Source organism: Anomaloglossus baeobatrachus, chromosome 7 (genome assembly GCF_048569485.1).
Source record: "Anomaloglossus baeobatrachus isolate aAnoBae1 chromosome 7, aAnoBae1.hap1, whole genome shotgun sequence".
Taxonomy (NCBI): Eukaryota; Metazoa; Chordata; class Amphibia; order Anura; family Aromobatidae; genus Anomaloglossus; species Anomaloglossus baeobatrachus.
Window position 1 is genome coordinate 302,579,760 of NC_134359.1, and position 15,598 is coordinate 302,595,357.

General features: G+C 43.7%; 1 protein-coding gene across 1 annotated transcript; it reads left to right on the forward strand.

Annotated features, from left to right (window-relative positions):
• Positions 1-1,966: 1,966 nt before the first annotated feature.
• On the forward strand, positions 1,967-13,952 carry LOC142246550 (up-regulator of cell proliferation-like). The gene is made up of 2 exons (XM_075319619.1): positions 1,967-2,261; positions 8,132-13,952. The coding sequence occupies exons 1-2, from the start codon at positions 1,967-1,969 to the stop codon at positions 12,832-12,834; spliced, it is 4,998 nt and encodes a 1,665-aa protein (XP_075175734.1). The 3' UTR covers positions 12,835-13,952.
• Positions 13,953-15,598: the final 1,646 nt, after the last annotated feature.

A 15,598-nucleotide genomic window follows, 5' to 3' on the forward strand; every position in this document is an offset into this window, starting at 1 on the left:
GCCTTGGCGGAACACTCTGTGGACCCTATCAATCACATAGGTGGTATCCTCAGCAGCCCCCATCACCTTGTTGAATATTAGAGTTACAGACTTGAGCAGGGCATTGGCTGTTATCACTTCTGGAATTCCTTTCAATCGGATATTATTCCGCCTTCCTCTATTCTCTTGGTCATCTAATAGAATGGCGACATTTTGCAGGTGTGTTCTGGAATTGGAGAGATCTTGCTCCAGTGTGTTAACTCTTTCAAATAATGTAAATACGTCTTTTTCCACTGCTGTTGTGCGTGTATCCAGAGCGTCAATGTCCCCTTTCACAATAGACAGGGCCCTTTCATGTGCCGCCTCCATTTTGGTCACTAGTATGTCTAGATCATTTTTGGTAGGGAGAGCTGACAGTAATTGCAATATGCGATCTGTTTCTGCAGAGAGACAGCCAGGGTTAACTATATGTGTGATTTGGCCTCCAGTTTGCTTCCCCTGATTGTTTGGGGATGAGTTTTCCTGGGAACCTGATATCCCTTGAGAGTTCATGCTGTCTGTGCTTACAGGGTTAATTCCCTCAGCACCCACGCTCCTGTTCTCTGCATCAGCCTGACCTCCTGATCTTTGCTGTGAGGTTGGAATTCCCCCTCCTCCCTCCTCCTGTATATGTCTCACAGCGGGCTCTCCTCCTGTATTCCCCTGCACCGCTGGTGTCTGGAAAACACGTGGAGACCTTGATCCTGTCAGCGCTGCACTGACACCGCTCTGTACCTCTGTGATGTGAGTCTCCCCCGCCGCTTCCACACCGTGTCCTCTGCTAATTCCTCCTGCTGCCAGCGTCTGCCTCGTGGTCGCGGGTGCCATGACAGGAGCAGGCCTGGGACCCGGGGACAGCTTCCCACTTCTGAAAAAGTGATCCACCGCTGTGCTGCCGCTCCTCAACGCTGGTGGTCTGCTTGGTGTGTCTGTGCCTTTCTTTCCAGGCATGTTTTGGAGGTGCCTGATGAGTTGTAATTTGTAATCTGCCGCCTCAGCCTGCGGAGCTCTTAGAGAAAGCGTCCGCCTGCCATCAAGCTCAAGCCACGCCCCTCCCTCCTTAACCTTTTGACGACTATCGATATGCTTTTTAACAGCACTGAGGAATAAGTAAATACTGCCGCCCTGTGCATGGAAAACTCCGGCATGACATGAAAGCTGACATCCACGGGTATCGGCTGCGACCTGTTTTAGAACCGATTGGGGCAGATTAACTTCTTTTAATACCACTGTCAATAGCAACAGCGGTATCTAAGTGGTTAAATGGGGGTTAAAACCCCGCTAAGGCAGAATTGGCCTTCCACAATTATAATTGAGTGTGTGATTGTTGCCATGGTGCTGTGGGGTCATCTGCTTCCTTCATTTCAATCTCCACAAAGTAATAGTGCCCCATCTTAGTGCAGGCGGTATGAGGAACAGGTGTCATTTTGCCGCCTAACACCCTCCGAGGCCTACAGACCTTGGGTGAGCACAAGCCTAAAGCTGCCTGTGGCTTTCCAGAGTAAGTGAGGAAGCAGAGAGACAATGGCTCGTTGCTCTGCGTCAGTTTTCATCAGTTTTCCACCCTCTATACTTGATAGACCACTCACACAAATGTAGGCCCCCAGATAGTTAATCAAGACACCAAATTGTAATGAGGGATTTGATGCTAATGAATTCTGAAGGGCCCACAATGCTCAATTAGATCTGTCAGGATTCTGCTGAAAAAATATCAAATTTACGTGAAAATCCGATGGAGCCCCTGAAGAAGCCTCACAATAGAGAAAGCATTGAAACACTATCCTTTAATAATGATGTGTAAACCCCCTTCACAACTAGCGCCATCACAAATCCACCGTTGGCTGTGAATAGCCTCATCCTCTCGTGATGGATTGTATCGTGATGTGGATTTTCAGTGCAGAATTGACTCTGATTTCTATGATTTATTTCCAGGCGACACATGAACACCATGAATTCCTTCAGAGAAGCTTCTTGGATTGTCAAACATTTGAAATGGAAACTTGTTGAAATATTCGAGGAAGACGTAGAGGCTTTGTTTGATGAACTCGACTACTTGGGCCTCATATCGCTCAATAAATATCTTGAATTCTGTTCAAAAGATTCTCCGGCCGAGAAAACCGAGGAGTTGATAAATCTCGTACTTCAAAATGGAGAACGGGCTTGTGAGAAATTCCTCAACCACCTGGAGAACTTGGTTCTCAGGTTTCCTGATTTGTCTGCTTTGACTCAATTATTTTCAGAAGGTGAGTAGCTTGTACTATGAGGACCAACAATCTTCTACTCTGTCTCCGCATGTCTGCATCAGCTTAGCACCTCTGACCTGTGGAGTAACCAGACTTTTGTTTTTTTTTATAATTTTAAGTAGCACAGAAAGGTATAAAACTTTGCAAAACGCTTTATTAGGGGATTCGTCTTCATTCCTGTAAAAAAACCCCCCCAAAAAATACATTATAAAGGGAACCTGTCACCGGTTTTTCGGCATATAAGCTGCGGCCACCACCACCAGGCTCTTATATTCAGCATTCTAACGTACTGTATATAAGAGCCCAGGCCGCTGTGTAGAACATAAAAAACACTTTATAATACTCACCTAACTGTCGCGCTACGGTGGATTTGGGTCAGATGGGCGTCTCCATTGTCCGGTGCCGGCGCCTCCTGTTTCGGCCATCTTCGTCCTCCTTCTGAAGCCTGTGTGCATGACGCATCCTACGTCATACACACTCGCCGGTCCCGCGCAGGCGCACTACAATACTTTGATCTGCCCTGCTCAGATCAAATTTTATGCAGTAAAAGAAATAAACACAGAACAGAGAAACATCCTTTTTTAAAAAAGAAAAAAATTCCAATTTATTAACCCCTAAAACACCCCTGCAGGTCCGACATAAACCACACGAGGTCCCATGATGATCCTGGCTTTGCAACATCCTGCGGTCACAGTGTGTGGTTACATTAGGAAATTTGACCACTCGCTGCAGCCATCAGGGACACATTGACTGAGCCGCAGCTGTGAGCAATGACGTCAGTGAGTTCACCTGACATCACAGCTGGAGGTTCCCACAGTACCCCAGCTTTGACCTCAGGTGAACTGACCTGAGGTGAACTCATTGAACTCTGTGACATCACCTCAGGTGAAGTCATTGAACTTAATATTGGATTACCGGATTAGGCAATGTGCACACATTAAGTATTTGGTTGCAGACATTTCTGCATCTCCTGGCAAAAACTGTATAAAAAACACAAACGCATGCGGTTTTGGTGAATTTTTTTGCCAGGAGATGTAGATTTTGTGCAGAAATGTCTGCTGCCACATACTCAATGTTTGCACATTGCCCAATCCGCTAATCCAGCATTGAGTTCAATGAGTTCACCTGAGATCATAGCTGGGGTACCATGAGAAGCACAGTTATGAACTCAGGTGAAGCCATTGAACTCAATGCCAAATTAAAGGATTAGGCTATGTGCACATGCTGTTGGCTTTATCTTGGCTGGGTATGAAGATTGGGGGGACTGCACCACATTTTTTTTAAATTATTTATTGAAGTAATAATTAAAAAAGCCGCATGGGGTCCCTCATATTTTGATACACAGCCAAGATAACGCACAGTGCTGGGGGCTGCATCCTGTAGCCATCTGCTTTATCTGCTCTGGATTCTGGGGATTCTGGTTAGTAAGGAGATGATGTCAGGTCAAGAGAGGTAGATGTGTGTATTATCAGCGTAGAGGTGATACTGAAAGCCGTGGGACTCTACTAGCTGTCCCAGGTCGAAGGTGTAGATTGAGAACAGCAGGGGTCCAAGAACTGAACCTTGGGGGACCCCCACAGATAGGGGGCAAGATGGGGAAGTGGTGTGAGATTGGGAAATGCTGAATGTTCGGTCGGTTAGTTATGAGGAGATCGAAGATAGGGCCAAGTCTATGATGCCCAGAGATGAAGGAATCTATAGTAAAAGGGAATGGCCCACTCTGTCGAAGGCAGAGGACAGGTCCAGGAGGAGGACAGAGTAGTGTCGCTTGGCTTTTACAGTTAATAGGTCATTGGAGACTTTAGTTAGGGCAGTTTCAGTGGAATGATGCGGTCGAAAGCCAGATTTTAGCCGGTCAAAGACGGGGCAGGAAAAGAGGTGTGAGGACAGTTCAAGATGGACATGCTGTTCCAGTAATTTTGAGGGATAGAGGAGAAAGGTTATGGGGCGATAGTTTGACACAGAGTAAAGGGGGCTTTACACGGTAGCGATATCGGTAACGATCGATACCGATATCGCTAGCGTGCGTACCCGCCCCTATCGTTTGTGCGACACGGGCATATCGCTGCCCGTCGCGCACAAAATCGCGCTCCACCGTCACACGGCTTACCTGCTCTGCGACGTCACTCTGGCCGGCGATCCGCCTCCTTTCTAAGGGGACGGGTCGTTCGGCGTCACAGCGACGTCACACAGCAGGCGTCCAATAGAAGCGGAGGGGTGGAGATGAGTGGGATGTAAACATCCCGCCCACCTCCTTCCTTCCGCATGGAGGCAGGTAAGGAGATGTTCCTCGCTCCTCGATGTGTGCTGCCGCAGGAACGAAGAACAACATCGCTAATTAGAAATAAACGATTTTTGGTTTTAGGACGACCTCTCCACGGCAAATGATTTTTGACGCTTTTGCGATCGTTTTAGATCACACACAACTGTTACACGCTACGATATCGTTACTGACGCCGGATGTGCGTCACAAACAACGTGACCCCGACGATAAAACATTAACGATATCGTAGCGTGTAAAGCCCCTTTAAGGGTCAAGGAAGAGCTTTATGAGGATGGGTGTGATGGAGGAAAGTTTAAATCATAGGTTATAGGTTGAAGAGATGTGTTAATAATAATAATAATAATCTTTATTTCTATGGCGCCAACATATTCCGCAGCGCTTTACAATTCAGGAGGATAATATACAAACAAGTAACAGTTACAGAAAATACAATATTTAGAGGGAAAAAAAAAGACAAGAAAAACAACCCTGCTCGTGAGAGCTTACAATCTACAATGAGATTGGGGGGGGACAAGGTACAAGTGCTTATTTACAATGACAATCCAGCCATCTCACGGAAATGGGGGATGGTTTCCTGGACCAGTTGGCCAGAGCCTTGAGATGCATTTGGGTGCCATGGAGTTTGATGTGGAGTTATGTTGTGAGAAGTTGTGGAGGGACTATGTGAAACGAATCTGATTAGGGAGTGTGATAGGCCGCCCTAAAAAGATGCGTCTTTAGGGTGCGCCTGAAGCTGAGTAAGTTGTGATTTGTCCTAACTTCTTGGGGTAGAGTGTTCCAGAGGGTTGGTGCAGCTCGGAAAAAGTCTTGGATCTTGGAGTGGGAGGTTCGAATTAGTGTGGATGTTAGTTGAAAGTCGTTTGCAGAGCATAGAGTAGGGTAGGGTGATAGACAGAGAGGAGGGTGGAGATGTAGGGGGTGCCGCACTGTGGAGAGCTTTGTGGGTGAGAACAAGCAATTTGAATTGGATCCTATGATATATGGGCAGCTAGTGCAATGACTGGCACAGAGCAGAGGCATCCAAGTAGCGGTTGGCCAGATAGGTGACCCTGGCTGCTGCATTAAGGATGGACTGTAGAGGGGAGAGTCTAGTTAGGGGGAGACCAATTAATAGAGAGTTGCAGTAGTCAAGGCGAGAGTGGATCAGGGTGAGGGTTTTAGTTGTTTCCATTGTGAGAAAGGGGCGGATTCTAGAGATGTTCTTGAGGTGCAAGCGGCAGGAGCGGGCAAGAGATTGTATGTGGGAGGTGAAGGAGAGATCAGTGTCAGGTATAACCCCCAGACAGCGGGCTTGCTGCCAAGGAGTTATTGTTGTGTCACACACAGAGAGGGAGATGTCAGGTTTAGGAAGGTTGGAAGACGGAGGAAAAAGAAGAAGTTCAGTTTTGGAAAGGTTAAGTTTCAGATAGAGAGCAGACATGATGTTGCAAACTGCAGTCAGGCAGTCACTGGTGTTCTGTAGTACTGCGGGGGTGAGCTCAGGGGATGAGGTGTATAGCTGTGTGTCATCAGCATAAAGATGGTACTGAAAGCCAAATCTGCTGATGGTCTGTCCAATTGGGGCAGTGTAGAGGGAGAAAAGAAGAGGGCCAAGGACTGAACCTTGAGGGACCCCAACGGAGAGAGGAAGAGGAGAAGATGTGGAGCCAGCAAATGATACACTGAATGAACGGCCAGAAAGATAGGAAGAGAACCAGGAGAGCACAGTGTCCTTTAGGCCGATAGAATGGAGTATAGAGAGAAGGAGATGGTGGTCAACAGTGTCGAAGGCTGCAGAGAGGTCAAGAAGGATAAGCAGAGAGTGGTCACCGTTACGTTTTGCTGTCAAAAGGTAATTGGTCACTTTGACAAGCGCAGTTTCTGTTGAGTGTAAAGGGCGGAAGCCAGACTGTAAAGGATCTAGAAGAGAGTGAGTGGAGAGGAGGTAGTGGATGAGGCGAGAGTAGACCAGGCGCTCCAAGAGTTTGGAGATGAAGGGGAGATTGGAGACTGGTCTGTAGTTGCTTGTGCAGGACGGATCAAGAGAAGGTTTTTTTAATAATGGAGTAATGATAGAGTGTTTGAGGGAGGAGGGGAAGATACCAGAAGAGAGAGAGAGAGATTGAAGATTTTAGTTAGGTGAGTGGTGACAACCAGAGAGAGGGACTGGAGTATAGGTGAGGGGAAGGGATCAGTAGGGCAAGTGGTGGGATGAGGAGAAGAAGAGAGGAGCCTGGAGACTTCCTCCTCTGTGACTGGGTCAAATGTGGAAAGTGAGCTGGATGGGATAAGGGGAGGGATGGGATTCACAACGCTTGGTGTCTGGGAGCTGATCTCTTGGTGGTTGTTTTCTATTTTCTCTGTGAAATACATGGCCAGGTCATCAGCATGAAGATCTGTGATAGGGGTCTGTACTTTGGGACTGAGGAGGGAGTGAAAGGTGTTGAAGAGCTTTTTTGGATTGTTGGCTAGTGAGGAGCTAAGGGTGGTGAAGTAGGTCTGTTTGGCGAGGTGAAGGGAAAAGTTGTAGGTCCTTAACATGAACTTGTAGTGGATGAAGTTTTCTGGTGTGCGAGTTTTCCTCCATAGGCGTTTGGCACTCCTGGAGCATCGCTGGAGAAATCGAGTTTGGGATGTGAGCCAGGGCTGTTTTACTCTGTGTTTGGTCTTTCTGAAGGGAGGTGTGTTAGGGTTGGGATGAAGACTGTGTGGTGGAATTAGGGATGAGGTGGGATGGGAGCAAGTCAAGTGGACAGGTGGTGAGATGTGATCTATCTTGAGAATAGAGAAGAGAGCTGGTCTTCTGTCATGATGGAGAAACTGGATTTGGAGGAAGAAGGCTGAGTACTTATGAGGAGTGGCTGTGGTGATTGTGGGCCAAAGCTTGCTCTAATGTTGTCAATCTTCTGCTTGAAAAAAGAGACAAAGTCTTGAGTGAAGATGAGAGGAGAGGGAGATGGCGACGGAGAAGAGAGTTGGAAGTGTTGAATAGTTTTTTAGGTTTGTGAAGTAGGGGATGAGGAGTAGGATTGTTTTACAGCAATGAGTGCAAATTTGAAAATGGTGAGGCACTGTTTTTATCTGTTGAAGTGCTCGGTGGAATGAGACCTCTTCCATCTCTGCTCAGCAATTCTGGAAGCCCATCTCAGTTCTTTAGTTTGGCTCGTGTGCCAAGGTTGCTTGTTGATCTTGCTGGTTTTGGAATGCATGAGGGGGAGCAGCCGATCCTGCTATCTACTGTATATAGAGGTGGTATCAGTCATTGTACAGGAGGAGAAGGTGAGCTGTGACATCTGTTGTGAATAGTGGATCCTGTGTTCTCTACTGTATATAGAGGTGTTTTCAGTCATTGCACAAGATTAGGATGATCTTAACTGTGACATTACCAATTGGGAATTATGAATGTGCAAAATTGAAATAAAACAAATTGCATACAGAAAAAAGTAACATTTAACATAAAACCTTGGTTTAAAAGGAAGTCGTTTTTTAAATTTCTCCTGTTCAAAAGCTGATGAAATGCAGAAGTTATAGTTTGCAACTTTATCTAGAAAAGAATGTGATTATTTTATTATTCCAAATAATCATGTATTTATTTTTCTTTCCACAGATCAGTCTAAGACTTTTCAGGGAGTCGTTAAACAACTGGACATGAAAAAACATCTGAATGCAAAGTTGACATTGGGAGATGCCCTTAGTATTGGAACCGATCATCTTCTCATTGATGAACCCCAAAATATTGAAGACATCCCCTGGAATTTTTTAACAAAAATTATTGGACTGAACAGAACGGCAAGAAACGTTCAACTCCAGACACAGTCATCTAAAGAAGAGTCAGATGAAGACAGTGAACCATTCTTTTCCATGAATGAAGTAGAAGAAAATCCTTCATGCGCCATCCATCCACTGGACGTTCTCTGCGCTCTTCTTCATTGTTCAGACCCATTTTTACAGCAAGAAATTGTAACAAAAATGTCTCTGTGCCAGTTTGCTGTTCCACTTTTGCTCCCCCCTGGTGATGGTCTGGACTGCACCTTAATGCGTTGGGCTATGAGAGATATTGTGAAGAAATGGAGACCTCAGGTATTAGTAGACAGTAAAGGGTTCAGAGAAGACAACGTGGTGAATATTGAGATGCCGATCTTCTCCTTTGTCAGGCTGGGGCCAAATAAGTTATCAAAATCTAAACTACTAAACCAGGTCCTTAACCCAACTCAACAACATCACGAGTTCTTCATACATGACAACATGGAAGGAGGGAACATCAAGAGGAAGATATCTGATGGGCTGGTGGAAATGTCCTGGTATTTTCCTTGTGGGAAATCTGATGTTTTCTCAGAGCCGATTACTGTGGCCAATCTACGTGGAGACCTGGAGGCCAACTGGGAGCAGTTCACCTTTCTCACTCGAATCTCATCGGCCACCTTTATATTTATTGAGAGTATGTGTGAGAGACATGTCCGATTATTATCATCCTTCAGTCCCTCTGACACCAAGTTTTATGTCATTGTCACTCCAGGCCCTGGAAAAAATGTCAGCTCAGAGACACAGAAACTTTTAAAAATGCTAATGGTAAATTTAAAAGTTTATAAAAAGCAATTTATAGAAAAGAGAAGCAAAGCAAATGATGCAGAATATGTTAAAAAGATTCAGAACAGCATCGAGCAGGTCTTAAAGGAACATCATAGGAAATTGTCCATTGAAAACCTAAAATCAGAAAGAAACGGACTTCATATCGTTGTAGATGAAGACTCGGCAGAATGTCAAAAAGCGAGGGCGTGTGCGCTAAACATTACTTTAGTCATAGAAAACGTGGAAGAATATAAGAGGAACGCACTGAAGCTACAGGGGGATCTCTGGAAAAAATTGTCCAAGATAGAAAAAGAACTTTGCAGGATGAGAAACCTCGAGGGGAAGGACGTGCAACAATATCAGTCTGAGCTCATAGAGAAACGCAACTCTCTACACAAAGAGCAGAATGGTCACGATCTGTCTGATGGTGTAATGCTGTTCATTAATGCAATCACACATTTATCTCGGGCTGAGAGACAATATTTCCTGAAATGGATGAGAATAGAGCTGGAGTCAATATCTAGAAAAAACGTGTCTGTGTTGCAAGCTGAATACAAGGAAAAATGTAGCAATAATTCCAATAGTTCAGAGGAACTCAAACAAATAGACCAAAAAATCTCTGATAGTTCTTTGGGACTTGAGCATTTCCTCCGTGAGTTGGGGCAGTTTTATGAGGCTGAATGCTCCATGATAAAACAAAGATTAATTACTGAAAACAGAATACAGTTTTCTGGATTGCCAGAAATAGCTTGTTCTCTCCTTCTGGATGGATTTCCATTGGAGCTTATTGATGGAGATGCCTCCAACATTCCCTTACAGTGGATAACTGATGTTATGAATGAGTTGGATATGAAGACCGGAGGACAATACAGGATGAGAGTGATAACTGTGCTGGGAGTGCAGAGTACGGGGAAGTCCACTCTCCTGAACACCATGTTTGGTCTGCAGTTCCCTGTGGCCAGTGGTCGATGCACACGAGGAGCCTTCATGACTCTGATTAAAGTGACAGAGAGTTTCAAGAAAGAACTAGGGTGTGAATTTATTCTGGTGATAGACACTGAAGGGTTAAAAGCTCCTGAATTGGCTTCATTGGAAAACAGTTATGAACATGACAATGAGTTGGCCACATTGGTCGTTGGGTTGAGTGATGTCACCATAGTCAACATGGCCATGGAGAATACTACAGAGATGAAAGATATTTTGCAGATGGTGGTCCATGCTTTTCTTAGGATGAAGGAGATTGGGAAGAAACCTAACTGCCAGTTTGTCCATCAGAATGTGAGTGATGTGTCCGCCCACGAAAAGAACATGCGAGACAGAAAGAAGCTTCTAGAACAATTAGATGAAATGACCAAAGTGGCTGCAACAATGGAAAAGAAAATTGGAATAACAAGGTTTGGTGATGTGATGGACTATGACATTGAGAGGGACAGCTGGTACATCCCAGGGTTATGGCAGGGGGTTCCTCCAATGGCTCCTGTGAATTTTGGTTACAGTGAAAATGTTCATAAGTTTAAGCAGGACTTATTTACGTTCATGAAAACCCAAAATGCTCCCTGCAATATTCAAAACTTCATTAAATGGGTGGAAAGTTTGTGGAACGCTGTAAAACATGAGAAATTCATCTTTAGTTTTAGGAACAGTCTGGTAGCTGAAGCGTATGGTAAATTGACCATGCAGTTCTCTCAGTGGGAATGGGATTTCCATAAAAAAGTTTACAAATGGATAAATATGACTGAAAATAACCTAAAAAATCAGATGGTAGAAAGTTTGGATACAGAAACTAATGACCAGTATATGTGTGATCTTCATCAACTTCTGCTTGAGGAGGAAAATAAGATGCTGCAACAACTAGAAAACTACTTCGAGAATAAAACAGAAAATGTTCATCTAGTAGAGCGATACCGAGAAGATTTTAGAATGAGTGTAAGATTCCTGAAAAAGGAGCTTGAAAGAAAAGCCATCAGCAAATACGACAAAGCTGTTTACCTCCAGAAAGGAAAGTTTAAGGTTCAGAGTATCCAGAGTCAGTATCAACAGATAATAGAAGAGAAAATTACAGAACTTGTGGAAGACGGGAGACACAAGAAACATAAAATGACTGATGAAGAAATAGAACGAGCATTCGAGACGATGTGGGAGGAAACGTTGTCAAGTATCCAGATTGGAATTATTAAACATCGTAATGTAGGACAAGCAATGTTACCACATGTGATAAATGACCTGAGCAACAAAGGATCTGCTATAAACCAAAAGGTACTAAAAATCACACGATTATTGCATGAGCAGAGTAATTTTCAAGTGGATAAAAAGCATATTGATCAAAATTGGTTCTCTCGTAATCTGAAATCATTATTTTGGATTGACCCATGCCTCCCACTGGAAGACTTTGCCATCTCTCTGATAGATACGTGTGATCTCTACATCTCAGAGAGGAGGGATAGCGATGACGACTATGATGACAGTTACTGCCATGAACTTCTGCAAATGATCAATAAACAACTTAGCACTAAAGACGCTAAAAAACTGCACTTTTCATCACAGTTTGAACTGGATATTAAACTCTTCATCTTTGGAAAAGCAGCCAGAGTATTTCAGGAGATGAACGATAGGTTTGTACAGAAGAACGACCCAAGAAATTGTCTTAATGAACTAAAACCTCATTATTTCTCAACATTTCTTAATATTTTTAAAGAAAAAGATGAAAGTCAGAGCAGAGCCCAACAATTCTGTGAGCAATGTCTCAAGCCAGCCATTACCCAGTATGTTTTCAGTCATCTTGGACAAAGAATAGTGGATGACATCTTAGAAGGTTCTGACAATAAGATATTCAGCACTAGGACCTTTTTCCAGTACACGATGCTGGAGAATTTAATGGTAAAAATGTCTTTCCAGAAATATGTGAAATATCTTAACTCATACAAGAAATTTTCCAGTCAGTGGATTGGAAATTACATTTCCAAGAAATATAACAATCCGAGAAGTTTGGAGGAATTTCATGAAAACATTCTGAGATTCATTACTGAGAAAGTCCAAAATGTCCTCCAGGATGAAACCTGTCTAACAAACACGACTATTTCAGGATTTTTCAAAAATGTATGTGATGATTTGCAAACAGAATTAGTGATTCCACAGAATGAGCTAAAAGTTGTTATTTTTGGTAACACGGCAGACGTGGGGAAGTTCTCCTCTGATATTCAGTCCTTCCTAACAGACACAGAGGAACAAATATTATCTGAGTTGAGGTCTATGAGTTTGGAGTCTGTTCTTTCCAGAGTCACAATGAAGCCTCAGGATGAGTTACTGAAGAAAGTGATTGGATGTGGACATCAGTGTCCATTCTGTAAAGTGCCCTGTGAGGCCGGAGGAGCCGACCATACGGAGCACTTTGCCTCTATCCATATACCCCAAGGACTTGGGACATATAGGTCGATACATGATGAAAAACTGGTCCTGGACATATGCACTACTGCTGTTGTATCTGAAGCTGAATTTGGGAATCCAGACACAGGTGGTAAATATCACCCATATAAAGAGTATCGCAAATACTATCCAAAATGGTGCATCCAACCCGACCCCAGCATTGAGTCCTCTGATTACTGGAAATTTATTTTTGCCCAGTACAATAAAGAATTTGCTGTAGAGTTTCATGCAAAACCGGCTGATCTGCCATCTGTGTGGAGAAAGATAACCAGAGAACAGGCTGTGCTCAGCTTAAAGAAAATATTCAATGTCACCTGAGACATCAATGACTTTTCCACAACCACCGTAATTTGCTTTGTCATCCTGTTGATTCCATGTTTCAGCATTATGTTCATTCTTGAATCCTCTATGATTTTCATGATGAAAGGGGTTGTTCATTGAACAAAGTACATTTTAATCAGTTAATTTTGGAATAATTAGTTCCTCAATTTGATGTGTTAAAAAAAAATGTTTCTGTGTGGAGATAATCTTATATATGTGCCCCTGCTGTGTACTATTATTTGCTGTGTCTGACCATGCTGAACTGCTCCAGTTTATGGTCAGCACATACCACAGCTCCTGGCCAAGGGGGAATATAAGTCACTTGTGATAAGTGAGTATACAGACAAATCAATAGAGGTTCACAGCTGCTGCTTTCTGAGGTAATACAGTTCTCTGCCTGTTTTATCTTCGGAACAAATGTTTTTGCCTCGTCTTCAATCCTTTGAACTTATTATAAATCATAGAATGGTAGAGTTGGAAGGAACCTCAAGGGCTATCGGGTGAAACCCCCTGTGAGTTAATGTTTAATGTGTATCCAATTCCGCGTGAAGATTTGCATTGATGGAGAGCTCACCGTCTCTCGTGGTAGCCTGTTCCACTCTCTGACTGCACTCACTGCCTCCTGTGGCCGCCTGTTCCACTCTCTGACTGCCCTCACAACCTCCCATGGCTGCTTGTTTCACACTCTGACTGCCCTCACTGCCTCCTATTCCACTCTCTGACTGCCCTCACTACCTCCCGCAGTAGCCTGTTCCACTCCCTGAATGTTTTTCCTAATGTCTAATCTGAATCTCCTTCCTTTTAGTTTCATCCCATTGCTTTTTGCACTTACTTGTGCTAATGAGAATAGGGTATTTTCCTCTGAACTGTGAACTTTCAGATATTTGTAGACCGCTATTAAGTCTCCTCTCAGCCTTCTCTTTTTCAAACTAAGCATCACTAGTTCTTTTAGCCGTTCTTCATAGGACATGGTTTGCAGACCTTCTACCATCTTGGTTGCTCTTCTCTGGACTTGCTCCAATATACAGTTAGGTCCAGAAATATTTGGACAGTGACACAAAGTTCGCGAGTTGGGCTCTGCATGCCACCACATTGGATTTGAAATGAAACCTCTACAACAGAATTCAAGTGCAGATTGTAACGTTTAATTTGAAGGTTTGAACAAAAATATCTGATAGAAATTGTAGGAATTGTACACATTTCTTTACAAACACTCCACATTTTAGGAGGTCAAAAGTAATTGGACAAATAAACCAAACCCAAACAAAATATTTTTATTTTCAATATTTTGTTGCGAATCCTTTGGAGGCAATCACTGCCTTAAGTCTGGAACCCATGGACATCACCAAACGCTGGGTTTCCTCCTTCTTAATGCTTTGCCAGGCCTTTACAGCCGCAGCCTTCAGGTCTTGCTTGTTTGTGGGTCTTTCCGTCTTAAGTCTGGATTTGAGCAAGTGAAATGCATGCTCAATTTGGTTAAGATCTGGTGATTGACTTGGCCATTGCAGAATGTTCCAATTTTTTTTGCACTCATGAACTCCTGGGTAGCTTTGGCTGTATGCTTGGGGTCATTGTCCATCTGTACTATGAAGCGCCGACCGATCAACTTTGCGGCATTTGGCTGAATCTGGGCTGAAAGTATATCCCGGTACAATTCAGAATTCATCCGGCTACTCTTGTCTGCTGTTATGTCATCAATAAACACAAGTGACCCAGTGCCATTGAAAGCCATGCATGCTCATGCCATCACGTTGCCTCCACCATGTTTTACAGAGGATGTGGTGTGCCTTGGATCATGTGCCGTTCCCTTTCTTCTCCAAACCTTTTTCTTCCCATCATTCTGGTACAGGTTGATCTTTGTCTCATCTGTCCATAGAATACTTTTCCAGAACTGAGCTGGCTTCATGAGGTGTTTTTCAGCAAATGTAACTCTGGCCTGTCTATTTTTGGAATTGATGAATGGTTTGCATCTAGATGTGAACCCTTTGTATTTACTTTCATGGAGTCTTCTCTTTACTGTTGACTTAGAGACAGATACACCTACTTCACTGAGAGTGTTCTGGACTTCAGTTGATGTTGTGAACGGGTTCTTCTTCACCAAAGAAAGTATGCGGCGATCATCCACCACTGTTGTCATCCGTGGACGCCCAGGCCTTTTTGAGTTCCCAAGCTCACCAGTCAATTCCTTTTTTCTCAGAATGTACCCGACTGTTGATTTTGCTACTCCAAGCATGTCTGCTATCTCTCTGATGGATTTTTTCTTTTTTTTTCAGCCTCAGGATGTTCTGCTTCACCTCAATTGAGAGTTCCTTAGACCGCATGTTGTCTGGTCACAGCAACAGCTTCCAAATGCAAAACCACACACCTGTAATCAACCCCAGACCTTTTAACTACTTCATTGATTACAGGTTAACGAGGGAGACGCCTTCAGAGTTAATTGCAGCCCTTAGAGTCCCTTGTCCAATTACTTTTGGTCCCTTGAAAAAGAGGAGGCTATGCATTACAGAGCTATGATTCCTAAACCCTTTCTCCGATTTGGATGTGAAAACTCTCATATTGCAGCTGGGAGTGTGCACTTTCAGCCCATATTATATATATAATTGTATTTCTGAACATGTTTTTGTAAACAGCTAAAATTACAAAACTTGTGTCACTGTCCAATTATTTCTGGACCTAACTGTATCAAAAGCTTTCTTGAATTGGGGCGCCCAAAAATGTACACAGTATTCCAGGTGGGGTCTGGCCAGGGCAGAGTATAGGG